Source organism: Apteryx mantelli, chromosome 2 (genome assembly GCF_036417845.1).
Source record: "Apteryx mantelli isolate bAptMan1 chromosome 2, bAptMan1.hap1, whole genome shotgun sequence".
NCBI classification, from domain to species: domain Eukaryota; kingdom Metazoa; phylum Chordata; class Aves; order Apterygiformes; family Apterygidae; genus Apteryx; species Apteryx mantelli.
The window spans coordinates 131538504-131558425 of record NC_089979.1 but is presented as its reverse complement, the minus strand read 5'-3'; the positions used below and the strand labels follow the sequence as shown (position 1 = coordinate 131558425).

At 35.1% G+C, this 19922-nt stretch overlaps 1 protein-coding gene across 4 annotated transcripts in view; it reads left to right on the top strand.

Moving 5' to 3' along the window:
- Positions 1–19922, top strand: part of TAX1BP1 (Tax1 binding protein 1) — a 68741-nt gene that overhangs the window by 35427 nt on the left and 13392 nt on the right. For 2 of the 4 annotated variants that reach the window (XM_067291567.1, XM_013941393.2), the window contains exons 6-14: positions 3422–3570; positions 3706–3796; positions 5268–5453; positions 7740–7967; positions 9174–9320; positions 10539–10632; positions 11805–11923; positions 13334–13459; positions 15396–15467. In XM_067291567.1, the coding sequence (XP_067147668.1) occupies positions 3422–3570; positions 3706–3796; positions 5268–5453; positions 7740–7967; positions 9174–9320; positions 10539–10632; positions 11805–11923; positions 13334–13459; positions 15396–15467 (1212 nt within the window). The remainder of the gene's footprint in view (positions 1–3421; positions 3571–3705; positions 3797–5267; positions 5454–7739; positions 7968–9173; positions 9321–10538; positions 10633–11804; positions 11924–13333; positions 13460–15395; positions 15468–19922) is intronic. The other 2 variants (XM_067291568.1, XM_067291569.1) reach the window with 2 other exon arrangements.

Genomic DNA, 19922 nt, shown 5'->3' with positions numbered 1-19922 from the left:
ATTCTTTATTATGAGCTTTAAACACTAGCAATTCTGAGAAGTCTGTACAGCAATTTTGAGTTCAAATAGTTGGAATGGATTCTTCTTTCCTTATAAGTAGTATATGTAACAAAAATTAAAATCTGCATGGTGTGCTAGTGTAAAGTTCAGGAAGTAACTGAGACATCAGATCAGTTACATTTGACACCCTCACAATTCTCCCACCAAAAAAAAAAAAACCATAATGCCCAAACTTCTGTTTAGTGGCTTGTAAAAGCAGGGCTTAATTACTCTTGCTAACAGCATATTTTTGACAATTAATGAGCAAAACCAGTCCTCATTATATTTTATTGTACTTAAAACATTGTTAGTTAAGTTAGAATCTGGCCAGTAGGGGTTCTCCATGAGCTCTGGTTGATACGTTTCTCCTGATGTAACAGTACAGTTTTGTTGCCTCAGGGCATTAAGTTTTGTTTAAAAATGAGTAGATGAACTAGTGCTTTAATCTTCCAAATGTAAAGTAAAAAGACAACTTGTACCTTTAGTGTCTGCACAAACACTGTGGGTCATGCTGTAGTCTGTCACATTGGTCAGTCTGTCTTGACCTTGTTTATACTTTGATTCATACCACTGTCATGGTTGATACTAAGCTGAACTTTACTGAATTTTGATATCAAAAGTAGTAACATACTGTCTTGTTATGTGTGCTCCACTGTAGTGTTGTTAAATTCTTTTCTCGAGAAAACAGCATTATATTTAAAATAATAATTTTTCAGGGTTATTTAAGATAACCAGTGATTTTACTGTGATGGGAATGACATTTAACTGTCCACTGCCCAGAACACTATGGACTTTACTTCAGTAAGAATAATGAATGCTGTACTCACAGTGGCTTCACATCTGTCATCTTTCCAACAAAGCAATATTGAAAAGGAAGTCAATTTTGGGTGTGTTTGGCCTTCTATAATGAGAAGATTGGCTTGGCGGATGAGAGGAGAGCAGTGGATGTTGTTTACCTTGACTTTAGTAAGGCTTTTTGACACTGTATCCTATAACATCCTCACAGACAAACTGATGAAATGTGGGTTAGTGGTCAGTTAAGGTGGATTGCAACCCTCAGTTCAGCCAGTTTTCAATCACTGGCACGAAGTCCAGCTGGAGGCCAGCCACTAGTGATGTCCCTGGGCATCAGTGCAAAGGCCAATACTGTTTAACATCTTTAATAGTGACCTGGATGATGGGACCAAATGCACCCTCAGCAAGGTCACAGATGACACAAAGCTGGGAGGACTGGCTGATATACCGGATGGTTGTGCTGCCATTGAGAGGGACCTTGACAGGCTGGAGAAATGGGCAGAGAGGAGCCTCATGAAGTTCAGTAAAGGAAAGTGTGGGGTCCTTGCACCTGGAAGAATAACCCCATGCACCAGTACATGCTGGGGGCCGACTGGCTGGAGAGCAGCTTTGCAGAGAAGGACCTGGGAGTCCTGGTGGACAAGTTCAATGTGGTGCCCAGTGACAGGACAAGAAGCACAAGCTGAAACACAGGAAATTCCATCTGAACTAAGAAAACACCTCTTTATTGTGAGGGTGGTTGAACACTGGAACAGGTTGCCCAGAGAGGTCGTGGAGTCTCCATTCTTGGAGATATTCAAAACCCAACTGGCTGTGCTGCTGTAGGTGACTGTGCTCGAGCAGGGCGGTTGGACTAGATGATCGCCAGAGGTCCCTTCCAAGCCGAAGTATTCTGTAATTCTGTTTTCATCATCCTCTGTGTTAGCTTCTGTTCTCTAAGACACTAGTCCTGCAATATGTTTCATGAGGTTATCACACCTTCCAAATGTTTGGTCTAGCTCTTCATCATCAGGAATGCCTGTATTTCCATTTTTTTCTCCTTTTCCCTGCAGCTGTCTTAGCTGTGGCTTGACTAGTTTAGTTATCTGGTCAAATATAAGCTCTTAGTCTTTTCAGGTAAAAGAAAGCACACACAAAAGTAGAAGATGTTTATGTATTTTAAGCTAGACAATCCATGCTTAGTTTGCAGAAAGAAGGCCAAAAAATTTGAAAATTATCTTTCTTTATCTCACACTCTGAAGTCTTTGGTAGTCTCTGCATAACTGGGTGCTTGTGCCAAAACAGAAACTCCTTATTGAGCCTCTTATATTGCGTTGTACGCTTCTTGTTTTTCAGTACAGGTCTAAATCTCTAGCCTTTACAGTTTGGATTTGCAAACAGTCTTTTCATCTAAAGAACCTCTTTCCCAACCCTCTCCTGTTTCCCTCTGGCATCTTCTTTGGTCTTTTCAATAGTAGGCCATTCCAGATCTGTTTCCATACTTTTAACTTCTTTCTTTCCTCATTAGAAAAGCTAGAGTGAAAGCTGTGGCAGTGAAGAACAGTATTTTTAGTGTACTTAACAGCAGGAAGAGTTGAGATATTAATTTCCATTGATTTTTCCCCCCTCCCCCCCAATAGTACCTATGCTTCAGACTGAACAAGAATGATTCTGTTTTTAGAAGATATTCTCATCTAATTGAATGAATGAATCAATTTAATTTTTCTGTTCATAATTTTAGAATACATCTTTCTCTTACGTATCTTGATCTTGACTACTTATCCTTTTAGTCTTTTCTTACGTATTTTCTATTTCTCTGGTGCCCTTTTAGGGTAAAGCCCATGTTGTAGGTAATTGGCATCATTCAAAGATAGAAGAAATGAATATATGTAGCATGTTTAGTTTATTTTTATACCAGATTGGTGGTGAGGTTGTGGAGTCTCCTTCTCTGGAGATATTCAAAACCCGCCTGGACACGATCCTGTACAATGTGCTCTAGGTGACTCTGCTTGAGCAGGGGGGTTGGACTAGATGATCTCCAGAGGTCCCTTCCAACCTCAACCATTCTGTGATTCTGTGCATTTTAGAGAAGAGAGGGAACCTGATGACTATCTTCCTTATATTGTAGCTTTACATGTGTTCTGAAGTGAAAGCAGCGAGTAATGTAAAGCATTTTGCACTTTTCTAAATATGTTTAAAATATTTTAATTATATAACTATGATACTGTCTAAACTGAATGTTCAAATTCACATGTGAATGCTGTGCTGCTTATTACATTAATGGCTGGTTTAGAATGTAAGCATGACTTCAGAGTGTACATATTGTTATCTTTTTGTCTTATAGTAAACTTACAGGTATTACAGAAAAATTATAGAAGTGATATACATAATATTTATGTGTAAGATACTTCTTAAAACTTGAAGTAACTTACGGTATGTTCATGAAATGTTCCTTGATGCTAGGAATAAAATATGCAGTGACTTTTATTTTTGCATATAACCTGGAAATAAGCAGTATTTCTGTATTTTAGCATTAATTCAAATAACATTTTATAGTTCTAAAGATATGCATTCTTAAATGACATGTATTTGCAAATTTTTTTTTAAGACTAATATCCAGGCATCAGAAACTCTTAAGACTGAAAATGATGATCTGAAGAAGAAGCATGATGAGGCTGCTTCAAAAGTTCTCCAGCTTGAAGAAGATATCATGACTGTTACACAAAAAGCCATTGCAAAAGAAACAGAGTTAGACAGGTATTTTGTTATTTGTCTCTTACCTTCCATGTTTTACTATTTCTTTCCACAGGTGTTCTTTTAAAGTATACACTTAATATATGAATTAATTTTCTTTGTTAATAATTCTGTACTATTAATTTGTTAATTTCTTAGTCTGAAGGACAAACTGAAGAAAGTAATCCTTGAGAAGGAGCAACTTGAATGTGTGTTAAAGACAGAAAAGGATGAAAAAGAACTTTATAAGGTAATTTATTCCTTCTCCCTGTATACACTGAAATGAAGTGACTTGAAATAAGGGTAATAACATTTTATAGTGAGGTGTGATAAATTGGATGTTGAGGAAGAAAGGAAATGGGTCGTTTTTGTGAACACATTTTTAAGACAGTTATAAATGCTCCTGGATAAAAATGGATGAGGAGAATAGCATTTGAATTTCTCCAAGGATATAAAAATGTCCCTAAGAAGGAGGATACATAACCACTTTGTTGAAATGCAAGCATAGTAACCTAAAATAATAGATGCTGGTGAGGCCGTTCTTTAATTCTACAATGCATCACCTGGTAATTGTCTTAACACAGCTATGTAAAAGTAAATTACTTTTTACTACTGGAAGTTCTTTCTCCAGAATATGTTTTCTAGATCCCTATTCTTGAGTCTGGTGCATAACTTTGAGAAACTTTAGCAGGATCTATGTTGCGTTGATTTTACTAGTATAGCAGACTCCTTTTGCTGATATTGGGAAACAGCCATATTATAAAGTCTCGCAAATAGTCTTGAAGTCCAGAATTTTGGGCTAGTTGAAGTGAGCTGATGGAACCATTCTGAGTACAACAAACATGTACATTTAATTTTTATATTGGCCTGTGGTACTAGCTTGTCTAATTTGATGTGACCCTCTGCTTGGAAAAGTAGCTGCAGAAACTGATTAGGCTTTAGAAATGTCACCCCTAATCTGACTTGAGCTGATGGCTATTGCTTTTCATACTCCTCTTGGCAAAAAAAATCCTTTTTCTGGCTTATATACTAGAATGATGAATCTTTTAGGTTATGAAGCAAATTGTGCGTGTTGAAAAGATTATTTGCCTTCATAGGAAAAGGTCTTTATGTGGCAGATGATGTTAGATTTACTCCAGAAGTCACCTTAAAATCTCAAAACATCTTTCACAAGCATGGTATCCCTTTGTGAGTAAATGGCACAAATCTTTGAGTGGACAACACTTGAGTACAACAATTTTCCTTTACTAGGCATAATAAGATAGACTTGGTGACATCTTAAAAACAGCTCTAGGGTTTTAAAAGTATTTTGCTGTCTTTGGAACTGCATATTGCTGTTGTAGTCCTGTTTGCTTAGATGATTGTAAGTAGATACTACTAGAAGATTAATTTCTTTTTAGCTTTCTTCCAGTCATTTCACTGGTGTTTAGTTGTCCTGCATTTGTGAAGAGAGGAGTTAGTTTTCAAAAGCTGAGTTTGATGTGGACAGAAATCAGGGGCTGAACTCCTAGCTGTAGAGTGGAGCTGTTGTTAGATGATCCAGCTGAAAGGATTCCAGCCAAAAAATTTGTGCTGTGAGGGTAGTGATATTATCAAATGTTTATTTTTTCTATTTACCTGTTCTAATCTGTCTGAGATGAGTTGAAATTTAGTAAACACTTAATTGGACAGGTAGTATATTATGTGGAAGAAGAATTTGACATTTTTTAGCATCATTACAGATACACTTGAAGAATACAGAAATAGAAAACACCAAACTAGTAAAAGAGATCCAGACGTTTAAGAATTTGGATGCAAACAAAGAAAACATGATAACGTATTATAAAGAGGAGGTTGGCAGATTACAGCTATTTATAGCAGAGAAAGAAAATATGAAGAAAGCTTTTTTACTCTCCTCATCCAACAAGGTAAGCATTACTATTATAATTGGCCTGGTTAAAAATAAATATATCTAAAGTCTGTAGAGTTTGTAAGCCTTTGACAAAAGAAAGGAGGAAGTTGAAGGTACCTCCAGGGTATAGGCTGAGAGGCAAGAAACTGATTGTTTTCTCAGCAGATGCAGAAAATGAGCAAGGAAAAAGGTGAGATAGTTTTGCTCGCTCTGAGCATGTTGAGAAGAGTTTGATGCATGATGAACTGTGAGATAAGCTAGGTGTGAAGAATTACTTTGTGAATTCAGTGAAAATGGCGCATTCCTGAGAGTTGCTTGTAACTTCATGAAAAAGGACTGAGTGAGGAGAAGAGAAAAGTTAAGGATGTAGCCATGTTGAACTGCAGAGGTTAATGAAGGAGAAAAGAGGAGACATTGAAAGACGTGCTGGAGGGCTTGTTAGGCAAATGTACTATCAATATACAATAATGTAAAACCTCAGGAAGGATAAGATACCACATAAATGGACAAAATCAAATGAGAAGTCAGCAGCAAGAGTGCCAACAGCAAGACTTGTAAAGAACAGTTAACCTTGGCTATGCAGTGTGGTTAGCAGGCGGTGTGGTACAATAGGAAAGTGAAAGTGCTGAAGACCTGGCGTCCAGTGCCCGTGTTCCAGGGGGTGGTTTTAGTGTGGTTCCAGAGATTGAATACCCATGAGTTGTTGGAGTTTATTAGCTTTGTTCCTGATACGCATCTCCCTGTTCAGTTTCATCCAAAAGGAATCCAGTCCCTGTGCCTTGAGACTGTTCTGTGATGTGATTTGAAGTGTGATAAGGTGGAATGACAGGGAGATTTGCTCCACAGATGTACTCTTAATATAAACTAGAGAGCTAATGTAGGGCACAGCCTTTGCTGAGGCCAGCAAAGAAAAGTGAGATTATGCAGGTGATGCACTGATTTTTACTTTTAACTTGTGTATCTTGTCAGTTTTCTCACTGGAAGTGTAATCTAGATCTTGAAGGAATAGAAATTGCATTAAAGCAATGCGAGTTATGAGTATAAAATTGAAATAGTAAAGTAGTGCTATTGAGAATAGAAATAGTAAGAGGGCAAAAAGAACACACTATTGTGCTTTAAATTAGAACACATTATTTTTGTCTTTTGACTGGTTTACAGCTTTCTTTCTGAATGTGTTAAACTACTACAGTATTTTAATTTAAAATAAAAATGTGTAATGTGTGTGCCAGTATTGGAACAACCAAAAATTTGTCATTTATTAATCCTGGGAAGTATTTGTCATTTCTAGTGGGATCACTTAATTTCTGTCTTGTACTATGAAGCCCCTTATATCTACTGAAATGTAACTGATGTATGAACTGCCATAGAAAATAGCGAAGGGATGGGACTTCAAGAAATCTCCTAGTCCATCCACCTGCATAAATGTTTACAAAGTACATTAGTATTCCACTGGACAATCTGCTATGTAATTCAAAAATTAACAAGTAGCACACTAGGCATACCTGAATTTATGTCTAGACTCAAGAATATGAGATTATTATGCCTTCAGGCAGCTCAGAGGCTGAGAGTGGCTTATAGCTGCTTTTTTCTTTTTTGATCCTGGGCTTTTGTGAGGGATGAGAGGCCGTAGTGCGGCTTGGTCAGTGGGTCCTTGGGCTGCCCTATGGAGCTGCAGTGATGGTGAGAATATTAGAATGCTTCATGCTGCAATTCACTCTCTGTTACTTTTTGCTCTTAACTCTCTTGGAAAAGCTTATCTTGGAAAATGGAGTTGTATGAAAAATATCCCAAAGCTCTTTTACACAGTGTCTGCACTAAAGAATCTTACATAATGCAATTGTAGGCATTTTAAGGCCTCTTATTCTATTGTTGCCTGTAGTGTCTTACTGTGGAATGAACTTTGGTTTTGAAACTGGATGACCATTTATCCTAGTTAAGCATTCGACAGTGATGAGAGCAAAGATGTTCTGGAGGAAAAACTTTTGATGACTATGCTTCAGATTAAATCTGAAAATGCAACAAAAATACAGAATAGGTAAAGTAGTATTTAAATCTGTATTTTGAGATAGTGACTGCTCACAATCTTTTATCTCATGGTGAAATATGATTGCACACAATCATTAGCAGACAAAATATTTGGAGAAAATGATACTTATGTGCAACCTTATTGTTTTAGATTTTTTCTAAAGCTGCCAGGAAAACTTGATTTCTCCTGCAAATGTTTCCAATTCCTACACCAACCTTTATTTAAACTTTTTGAATTCAAAGGTGATTGATTATTTCCCTCTCCTCCCTTTTGTAGGAGGATGCAAGTATTTTAAAAGAACAGCTTCGAAAAGCTGAAGATCAGATCCAGGCTAGCAAACAAGAAGCTGTCCTAATGTCAAAAGAGCTGAGTGATGCAGTAAATGTGCGAGATAAGACGATGGCAGATCTTCATAGTGCACGTCTCGAAAATGAGAAGTTGAAAAAGCAGCTTGCTGATGCCTTAGATGAACTTAAGAAGATCACAGCTTTGAAAAATGAACAGGTAAATTGTTACTTTTTAGTACTGAAACTTACCTGTATTTGCAAAATCTGTGAGAGCTGGTTTTGCTAAAATTGGGAAATAAATATGTGTTTGAATAATTATTATTAACAAATTCTCTTCCGGCACTCCAGATATTACCTTTAATCAAATGCATGTTAGCTGAATGGGAAGGTAAGTAAGAAAGAAAGTTTCTACTACTTCTTACAGTAACTTCTTTGCCACACCTCCCCCAAATTATTTTCCTGGAATAGTACGATATTATTTTGAATCCACCCCGTTTCCTAATTCTTTTGAGTGAACTACAGTAGCATAAAAATTCATGCAGATACAAAAACTGATAGTTTTTTCTGTAACGTTCTTTCCTCATTGATGGAATTTCCATGATTCTCATGAGTCCTTCAGAATTTGTTGTTCAAACTGATTTACTATAGTATTTATAAGTACAAAAATATTAACATAACGGAAACTGCCTTGGCTTTCTTTGTCTTGGATCAAAATCTACTAAGATGATATCAAGTTCAACATTCTAATTTCAGTGAGTTTGCACCAGGTCTTCTATCTTCTGCAACTGTATCAGATTAATTTACAGCTAGGATTACTGTACTGGCATACCAGTTTGAAAAATGTATTGAAATGAACAATAGTTAGAATAGTGTAGTAAATATTAAATGAAATGAATAATACAACTTTCAAAAGAGCTACTATATCCAAGAATTATACAAGCTTTTCTGAGAATCAGTTATGTCTTTGAAATACATCCTGAAATAAGTAGCAGATCATCCAAATGACTGAAGTACCAGAAAGTATCCAAATACAGAGCGGTTAAGAGTATATCCAGTTGGTAAATATAAGTTAGCTAGATCATGTACCCGTTTTACAGCTCAGCTGAACCAATTCCAGTAGAAATATAGTGAGTGTTCTAAAATATAGTTGTGGTCTGCCTGATTTTGCCATGTGGCTATACCTGAACACCTTCCCTAGAAGGTTTGAATTTAGACTTTTGGTATATGTCAAAGCACAGACACTGACTGTACCTTTGCTCTGCTTCTCTATTCCTTTGTTTCCCACCAAGAAAGCATAGGCTTCCTCCACACTTGCACAGAAAACTTTAGAGCATTTTGTTTGCATTCATTTAAAAAGAAAAGGCTTTTCAGGAAATAGTACTGTTTGAATGAAAGAGAACACCTTCTAATTTTTTTTTAAAAGGAAATTTCCAACACAGTGGAGCACGAACTGCGCAGAGAAGTTGAAGATCTGAAGCTTCGCCTGCAAATGGCTGCTGACCATTACAAGGAAAAATTCAAAGAATGTCAAAAACTTCAAAAACAAGTGAACAAATTTACGGAACAGGCAGTAAGTAGAATGGAGAAATTGCATGTGCTTGTTGTGACTTTTCAGTAACTATTTAATTTCCTTTTGCAAAGGAAAGTGCTTTTAAAAAGGATTAAAATAATGCACTGAGCAGTGGCTCTTTAATTTCACGTTTTCTTCCATAAAACCAAATTACTACTATGATTTTTTGAGATGGCTGTGAAAAGCACCCATGTAGAAAGCTAATGGGGTTTGGATGAACCTACAAGAATAGCTTTGTTCAAGGAAGAATTTTGAAACTAAACTGCATGATTAGTTTCCCTTAAAAAAAAAAAAAAAAAAATAGTGGAGGAAATGGAGGAAGATTTCAAAGGGAGATGGGGAGAAAGCTTCCACACCTTATATGTTTGTATTCCACATCTATTTGATATTCTGATCAGTTTTTAAGCTCTCTTTCTTAATAAATGAGGCTTATACAATGATAATGTCAGCCTTATGCCACCTGGTAACTAAACCTATTGGCAAATTTCAAACAAATTTGAGGGGTGGAGGTTCTCAAAGTTCTTCAGAAGTCTGTGAAAATTAGTAACTGAGGAGAAGAGAAAGGCTCACACTGCAGAAGTGAAGGAGTGTGAGCAAAGGCAATCCTTACAAAACAAACAGTTTTTACACAGATTGTGTACAAACACAATCCTTAGAAAAACACACAGTATTTCTGCTGTCCACAGAACAAATGGGGAAGCTACTCAGTTTTGAGCTATAGATTATTTTTAAAAAGTTGTCTTATCATCCAGAAGGTCAATGGTGAATGAGGTGTCATATCATAATGCCTGTGGCTTTTCCTTAAAAATCTTCCACATGTTGGGCTATGTGGTACATCTGATACAAAACAAAAATTTCATTTCTTTGTCTTATTTCACTAGATCTATATCACTCATTAGACTCCATTTTCCAATGAAGTAGTAGATTTAAGTTGATAGATGCAAGTGTTCTCCAGAAAATGGGATTTTCTTAATAATTTGCTTTAAAATTAGTTTCCAGTAAAAAAGAACTTTATAGAGTGCAATTATTGAAAATCTTAATCTGAGATTATTTCAGCGTTGGTAGAATAAAATATGTTTGTGTATTTATCATTCTGTCTTATTTTCATGAGCAATTCTGGCTAGTCCAATTTTAGAGGAGTAGTTAGTGCAAGAGATGTTTCTTTGTGCTTTGGTTTTCATTTAATAATATATAAAAACAAAGTTTCTTTTCACAAAGAAAATTGCAGGAAATCAGCAGAACCTGACAGATGCATCCAACATTCAGACAGCTACTGCCATCATTACAGACAAAAAGTTGTCTGCATCTCCAGGTATCAACAGATTTAATTTTAACTATTTTGTATCAGCCTGAAAGTGTTGTTCATGTGAAGTAATCTACAATAGTGTTTTTAGTATGAGCTAGGAGGAGTTGTTCTGTTTTGCTTAAGCAAAGAATAATAATCAGAAAAATGAAGATTCATCTGAAAAGCTGCTTTTTCAAATTGATACTATTCATAAATAATTTCATTGCATCTTTTCAAAAGGGTTAACATTTTTTAATGTCAGCAGGACTAAACTCTGAATTCCTGTTTGATAGTTAACACTGGTTTTGCTGGGCTAATGAAGAAAATTCATAAAAAAAAAAACCCAAAAATCTTGCTCCCTGAATCTTCAGATTTTATATAATACCATGATAATTTTACAGTCATCTCATAATGACTGTTCATTATAGCATTCTACTGTAAAATCAAATCCACTGAAAAGTTATGGTTATTCAATGACAAGGTCAAGACTATGGGCCACTCTCTTAGTGGTTTATTAGAGAAAGTTTAACTAGATTAACTAGGTTATAATTTTTATGAAGTATTAGGCTTCCTACAAATGTAATCTTCTAAAATTTAAACAAAATAGGTTATATCTAAACCTGGTTTAATATTCATTCTAAGTTGATAAATGCCAATAAATGCTGACTAATTTTTTAATATTTATTTAGCCTCTTTAATTCACCTACTCTCTGTAGGTTGGTTTCATCCTGGCTTAATTAAATACAAGTGTTTCCTAAAATAAATATAGTTCTGGCAAGCCCCCCATAATATGTGGTTGGATAAAGTAGACTGCTGATGAATTAGATGTTTTTGTAGAAGAATTAAATATCTAGTATAATATTGTAACATACGTATTCTGTTGATAACTTTCTTGGGAGCTCAAGGGAGAGAAAATTATGTCTAGTTTTTAGACTGACCTGTGGAATATGTATGCCTATATTTATGTTCATCTTTGGTATGTGAGAGAGCTGAATACAGTAATGCTGATCGTATGACTGCTTATCTTATGTATCACTAGTCACAAGATACCGAGGGGGTTTATGGGTAAGTATCTGCTTGGATAACATGCAACACTGCATGTTCCTGATGCACTGTCAAATTTGGCCTGTCATCTCTTTGGTACAGACTTTATTTATGGAACAAAGAATCAATATTGTTTTTTTCTTCAATATTCACAGTTAGCCCCACTTCATCTGATATAGTTTCGGAATTTGTGGTAAAGGAGCAAGTACGTGAAATGAATAAAGAAATTGCTGAGAAAACAGAAAAATATAAGAAATGCAAGCAAATGTTGGCAGTAAGTAAACAGCTGCTTCAGAAATTTGAACAGAAGGTAGCTATAGGCACTAAATCTTAGAAACACAAAACCTACCCAGCTGAATTGCCTTGCTGTTTGTTTGTGTAAAACAACATGATTATAGTAGAACTTTTAACTTTAAAAGACATGTTTTTATGCAATCAGCTCACAGTTACCTGAGACAGACTCTTCAGGTTAACCCAGATACAGGAGAAAAGATACTGCTACTGCTTCTGCGCTTAAGGTTTTGAATTGTTTATTAATTATTTTATATATCTTTAAATATAATTGCTTTAGTAAATCAAACATAGCATGTTGCTGTGAGCCAGCTGATGTCTGGAAGAAGTATAGCAGTGTTTATTTGATACGGTGTTCAAGTGTAATAATTCCTTCCAAATCTGACGGTCTTGGGGTTGTACAGTGTTTAGACATCCAAGTTTGTAGGGCTTACTAGCTGAGGCTCGGTTGTAGGCACTGAGCAGTACATACATTTATACTGTTTCTAGGCAGAGTTGCCTCCGGTAATTCTGTAGCCATGATAGCGTTGCCCCTGAGCTATTCATATCTGCCAATCCTAGCTCGATCCTCATGTAACCAGCTTGGATGTATGTATGAAGATGGAGTATTTTGTCAGTGATGATACTGAGAAGTTGGCTGTTGCAGAATTGTTTAAGAAGTGCTTTTTGGGCCTTGTATTAGCTCTGTTCATCTATTTGCCTGTTGTTTGGTTATTTAAAAAAATAATATTATGAAGTCAAAACAATTAGAATTAAAAACTTTTTTTTCCTGCCCTGATTTGTTTCGACCTCGAATAATCAAAGTATATTCAGAAACTGCCATGAACTCAGCTTACCACCTTGTTTCTCTTACTTATCACAAGGCGGTTATTCTATTTTAACATGCTTTCCGGGCTGTAACAACTGCCATGCAATTCTGCTCATCACCCTGTGTAGGGCCTTCATTGTCTTCTGATGGCTATTTCTTCTGTAGGCATACTTTGAGGAAAGCTTTGCCTTTGACCTTCTGGATGAAAGATACTTACTGTGATTTTTAAAAGCTGCATGGAGAAAGGTTTTGTGTTGAAGTGAGACACTGAAGAGGATTATCTTGATTACAGTGTGGTATTAGGATTGTGTTTATACAGAGAAGCTTAAACAGTAAAATAGTAAAAGAGGAATAAGAGCTTGTTGCAAACAAGCAGGAAAAAAATATATATTGAAACTCAGTTCTACAATGTTCAGTAACCCTATCCTCTTCAAAGCCTTGTAGTTGGGTGAGGCTTGATTTTTGGGAAAGCTATTTGTAATTCTGTGCTTTTAGAATTAGACAATTTGCATAGTTGTCATTTTTTCAAATAATGATAACTCTTACAATTTTAAGAGTGTCATGTCATGGTGTGCATTACTTTAGGATGAGAAGATGAAATGCAGTGTTTATGCTGATGAACTAGCTAAACTGGAGCTGAAGTGGAAAGAACAGGTGAAAATCAATGATGGTATGAAATTACAGCTAGCAGCAATGGAGGATCAGTATAAAGTAAGTTACAGATTTCTTTTTTATTAATTTTTTTTAGATGATGAATGATATCCTGTTCTTAACATTGTTGCTTATTTCTAATAGTTCAAATAATGAACAGTTTTCATGGGAGAAAACACTAAACGTAGTTTTAGGATAAACAGAAAATCTGTTTTGCTCTGTAGAAACAACACATTCTTTTAATGCTTAAATGCAATATGAGGAAGACAGCTGCCAAATGTATTATCAGAAGGCTACGAATCTTGAAATATTGTGGATTTAGACATATCTAAATGACATTAATACTATATTACAGGAAAAAAGTGGTAAAGAGTTCTAGTATCCTGTTGCTTACAGTAATAGTAACAGGAATATTGGTTGGCATATTTGTCCAAAATCTTCATATTGCATTGGACTGCTGCATTACCAGTGTAGAGCTGGTAATGTCTAATGTATTGAATGTGAATTTAATTTGACAGATACAAGGTGAGTGATAGTGTTTTTAAAATCATGAGAGAATTACTTTAATTTAGAGGATCTCAACTATAATCTTAGAGAAATGTAACCCAAGTGCATGAGGGAGTAAAGCATAATGGGCAACTTTAGCTAACATGAGGCTTTGTTGTTTGATGCTATGCGATATTAATACTTAGGTTGAAGTGACTGGCTAGGTAAACAAGGGAAAGTTATAAGCAATAAATTTCCATGCAGCCAGTTGTTACACTTATTTTCAGACTTATAGCCATTGTAAGTACAATTGACAGAATAGAATATTTAATATTACCCAGCTCTGCCCATTGCTATGAGTAGGGAATAAATTTAACTGTGATTGAATTAATTCTTATATTAACCCACTCTCATTTAAAAATTACAGCAATTTTGCTATTATAAAATACTGAATTATTCTACAGCTCACTTCAACAGCATGTAGGGTGTGCTGTCCTTGTGTAATTTTTGGCACATTCTTTCAAAAGCTCTAATTTCACTTCTATAAAATGCATGACTCTTTCTGGTTTATCCAGTTTTATTAATTAGTAATTATCAGTTGCCATGCATAATTTAGTGAATGTTTTTTAATTTCTGAACAACAGAAGTATTTGGTTTCAAAGCAGCAAACATTTGACTGCAATTCAAAATGTGTTATCATTCAGCAAAGTGCAAGTGTGGGTAAAGTGTTGCCTCACAGTCATATTTCTCTCTGTTGAACTCAAGTAGAGGAGGGAATTTCAGGATTGAGAAAACTGATACTTAACTCTACAGAGCACTGGACTTGCATGCTAGAAGAACAAGTGGAGAGGCAGTCTCCCAAGCAACCAGAATCTAAATAAAATAGCCCTTTGTAGAGAAAGGTTATTTAAATAATCATTTGGAAGCAAGGAGGAAGCCTGGAAGAACTGTGTAATGTATCAGTTGCATCCCTTGTCTCCCAAAGCACACAGCAGAGAGAGACAGTAGATTTTTGTGAAACAAACTTAGTTTATTTGAGATAGAGGGAGAATTTGGTTCTCTGTTAAATTTTCTTATAAGTTTGAGAGAAGTGAATGAAAGAGAAATCACTGAAGTACTTACTGGCAGGTTCCTTAGAACTAGTGTGATGAAGCTTCCAAACTTGCTCTTTCTGGAGAGTGCTGTCCCACCTGCCTTAGCATCACTGGTAGCATCACTCCTCCTATTTTTACCTAGGATTTTATCATTCCATAGCTGTTTTCTGAAAACGGTCAGGAAAACGCTTCCAGCATTCTGCTGTTATACAGTAGATGAACTGTCAGAGAACTGTTGTTTTTCTAGTTTTGATGTATTTTAGTAGTACTAGATGCTGCAGGGAACTACAGCGGACAAATTGTTTTCCAGCTGAAAGATGAATTTAAATTGTTGAGTGTTACATTTTCACAGTATAACATGTAGGGAAATAGTGCCTATTCATTAATATAAAGGCTGTAAACTTCTTTTCATACAGGTTCAGCTGTCAGAAAAAGAGAGACAAATAAAGGAGCTGACATCGCATTTGGAACTCTTTACCAGTGAGAAGGTATTGTCAGGGTTCCTGCTAAATATTGCAAGCTAGCAGTTGTGGGGTTCTTAGATTTGAGGAATTGCAATTTATTTTTAAGTAAGAATTTGTTTACTCTTCAAACATACTTTTCCATGTTTAAATATTTTGCTGAAATGAACTATCATTTTAAACTACGAGGAAATTTTTGTTAATAATAATGATATTTGTTTAAACATGTGAACTGTAATAGACCAATTCAACAAAACTAACTCAACTTTGGAAAATATTGTAATTTATTATTCTGTAATAGTGTTCTAGAACAATTTCTGCATATAATCTAAAACATTTACAGCACCAAAACTTTTTTCTTCCTGTCTAGAATTTTATTCCATCCAGGATATAAAATGATTATTTTTTTTGCCAGAGATAGGAATAATTCTGGGAAAGTTAATAATTTGAGATTGCAGCTAGTTCTGTAGTTCACAGAACATAAGAATTCCTGCAAAATTTTGTCCTATATTTCTTTCTTATCTCAGTAGCTCCATGACTCTTCTACAGGTTTTCAGTGAATTTTCAGCCTCCTTCCTGCTCTACTCTTCCATATTGCTTAGGGAAAAGGGGTTCAGCCCTGTTGTGGCTAGAGGCTGATGCCTGCTTAGTGTGTATGCTATTTGGCCAAACTGAACAGATAATTACTGAGCTCATACTGCAGCCTTTCCCTCCTTTAACGGAACATCAGTCACAAAACTTGCTGCAATTTCATTTCTTTGAGATAGACTATCTCTCTGTGGTATTTTCAAGAGTTATGGGCAATGGAAGCTGACAGGCAACACAAGTAGTAAACCTTATTTCCTTTGGAATCCTGGCATGAGAGGTGAATGATACGTATATATCTTGACATCTTCCTTGACCCCTGTCACTGGTTAGGATTTTTTTTTTTTTGCTTTTGCCTGGTGTTGTCTTATAACTAGATGTATGCATTTCAGCATACATACAGCAGATTCAGTAAAATCTTCGTTTTTTTCCATGATGTGGGCGTACAACCAAATCCTTTTGACATCTGCAGTTCTCTTACTGACTGCTTGTAATACTCGGAGCAGCTTGACATATGTGGCAGTAGTGACTTCTGTAATGTACAACTGTAAAAAGATCTTTATCAGAAAAGAGATAAAGATATACAAACAGTGCTCTGATTCTTAACTATATGATAGAAAACGAACTGCCACTTTCAAGAGTTCACTGTCTAATCAAATTCATTACCATTACTGTTACAGCAGACAAATTAATTCTGAAATACTAATGCTAATGTTCTAATGCTGAAAGTACTTCTAATATATTATATGGCCATTTATCAAAATTGTTGTACTGAAAAGTGAAATAACAATGTCTGTATTATATTCAGATAGTATTGCATGATACAGTAGAAAAGTTAGGATTGTCCGGATTGCTTAAAACCACATCCTATGAAATCATAAAGTATGAACAGATCTATATTGAAAACATGAAATTGTACACTGATCAGTTGGCATTAAACTAATTTCAGATTAAACCAGTTAGTGTATTGTAAAATTCTAGATTCTGAAGTAGTCACTATTTAAGTTTACTAATATTTTTACCAGAAAGGTCAAAGACATAAATTTTTAATACATCTCTGCAATATTTTTCTAATTCAAAAGAAAGTGAAATAAAAGTTGAGTTTTGATAAATCTAGTCTAGCTGGAGGGAGTAATTTTAAACAACACGCATAAGAAGGAGAGCAACTGTAATAATATTGTATGAAGCTTGTAAAAGCTTGGAACTGTGTCTACCAAATTTATGGATATTTACATTACAAAGAAGAATCAAAGTGCTTTGTTAGACTGGAACCATGATTTAAAAGGTTAAGCACAGTATAGTAAACAGCTTTTCAATTTATACTCCATTATCAGTGTTTGTTTATAAATGTCACCAAACATAGCATGCTAAAAATGTTCATTTGCAGTCTCTTCAAAACTATAAAATTGCTTCATTTCTATTTTATTTACATACTTGTATAGCCTTTGATTTTTAATCGGTCTCTACCCTAGCTGTCCGACTTCTGGCTAAGACTATTTTACAGCACCTTTTACAGTTTCTTTGATCTACATTCTGTTTTAATCTTATGTGATGCTAAAATTAAAGTATTAAATGCCATCGCCTCTTTTTCTAAACTGCTTCCATATTGCAGAAGAAATTGATTTTAAAAAGGAAAGTCTTAACTTCACTAATAATTAATTGTTCCTACTTTGTATTGAGCAAAGATAATTATTTATGTTTTATCCACTCACTAAAATTTTAAGACGGGCTCTTAACCATTTAACCCTAACCATTTCAATCATATATGCAATTTAGTCTATAAATCTAAAGTAAAGTTGGTGTAGTTTTATATCCTATCTATTGGAGGATATTTTACTTGGAGGGTGTTTTGCAGAAGTTGTGCTCTGGTGTATTAGAGCATTTTTCTGAAAGAAGAAATACTGAGTTTAAGGCCAAAGCTCTAAAAAAAAGATAACTTTTTGGAAACTGTCTTACCGTTTGCAGACAGCACGTTTTTTCCTGATTGAAAAGGAGTTTATGATGTTGCTGTTGGAGTTCAAGCCCTCAATGTCTGGAACCTGAAAATTTTTATTAGATAACAGCAAATGTAGTATTTTCATGTTTTTAAATTTGAGTATTTGTTTTTTTCAGAGTAGTTACTGATACTGAGTTTTGTGTCTTTTTGTTTGGACTAAATGTTTGAACTTAAGTTTACCTGTGATTATGAAAAATACGCTGTGTGTTCCTTTTAATAATCAAGACACTTTATTTCTCACATAGTTAAATTAGTCAAAGCCTTGGTTTAAAGTTTTTGCTTTAAAGTTTTTGCAGAAGAAGGCACACTTCTGTTTGAAGTTTTTATTAACATTACATTAATAAATACTAAACAAAAACTCGGAGTACCCAGAAGAAAATGCTAACCAGAAAGAAAAATGGTTGAAAAACATACCTGTTTTCTCTTTCTCTCTTTTTTCCATTATAGAATTTTTGCTTGGTTCATAATTGTAAATCACATATTCCTTTGGATGTTGACATACATGCTGTTCCCTCCGCCCAATCTGTTTTATTAAATGCAAGCAAGAGAAAAAGACTTTCCTTTGGATGAAGTATAGCTGATGCACTGACTGCATTTAAGTCACTTTAATTACTGGCCTTTAACATATGAGCCATTAAAACTCTGAGCCTATACATGTTATAAAAATCCTTTAGTAGTTTACAATAATTACTATCTCTATAGCTTATATGCAAGATTTCAGACTTTTAAATATGTGAATATTTTGAAGAGTTCTGTTTGAACTTTTCTGAAAGAATGAATTGGCTTTTTGGTACAAATACTTAACTAACAAATAAATACGGCAGGCCCTTTAAGTCGCTTGGGAAATTCACCAGTTTTCTATTCTAGAGGAAAACTGGAAGTACACTGTACACATACCTTTGGCAAACTGCAAGAATGCATATATAAAAAGTAGGGGATGAAAATGTTGTTTGTTTTTTCTTCTTTTGTTTTGTTCTTTTGGTTTACAAAACAGATATGAAGAGAGGGGGGAATAAGGATGAATTTTTTTTTTGTTGTTATCATTATATTCATAGAGGGCAAATTATTTTTCACAGGATGTATAATTACTTTGAAATCTATATATGAAAGTGCACATCCCCATCGATTTAAAGTCCGTTTGCTTATAATTGGGCAGATGTACAAGTGCACTTTGTTCCATGTGATGCTTATAGTATAAATATTACTTGAAATGAGTAACCTAGTCTGGATTAACTGTTTCTGAAAACTAGCACAGATTGCTAATTACTAATACAAGTAGAAAGTACCAACTTTGAGGAGTAATTTGTCTTTCTGGAATGCCTTTAGTCTAAAAAAGTGTCTGAATTTTATCAAAGATAAAGAGTGAGCGTGTGAGAGAGAATTGGTGAATCAGTCTCATGGAGTTGGTGCTGAATTTGCATCTGTATTCAGGAGCCTTTGCGTGATTATTAGTGGCATGCCTGCCACACCCAGGTTATAGGCCAGAATGATAGTGCAAATCACTTTTAATTTGACCCTTTTAAAAATTCTTGGCATCTAGGTGTTTACCTAAGTCCTTTTGGTATAAAGTATCTGCAATGTGGTCTTTTCTAGCCATCCATGAAGTCAAAAATCTTGCCTGCAATTTGTGTGGAATTGTCACTCTTGCTGAAGCATGTTGTGATCTTGACTAGAGAAATCTTTCACTTGCTCCTCATTCACATACAGCATTTTCCTAGCTCGTTGTTTTGACTGCCTCCCTCTACTTCTGCCTTCTTTATTGCATTTATCATAAGTTACTTGTCATGCTTCCAAGATCCTCTCCAGGTCTTTCTTGACCTATCATTATCTGTTTTTCCTTTGCTGTTCAAATACCATCAATTGATTCCTAAGACCACACTTTCTCACTTTTCTTTTACATT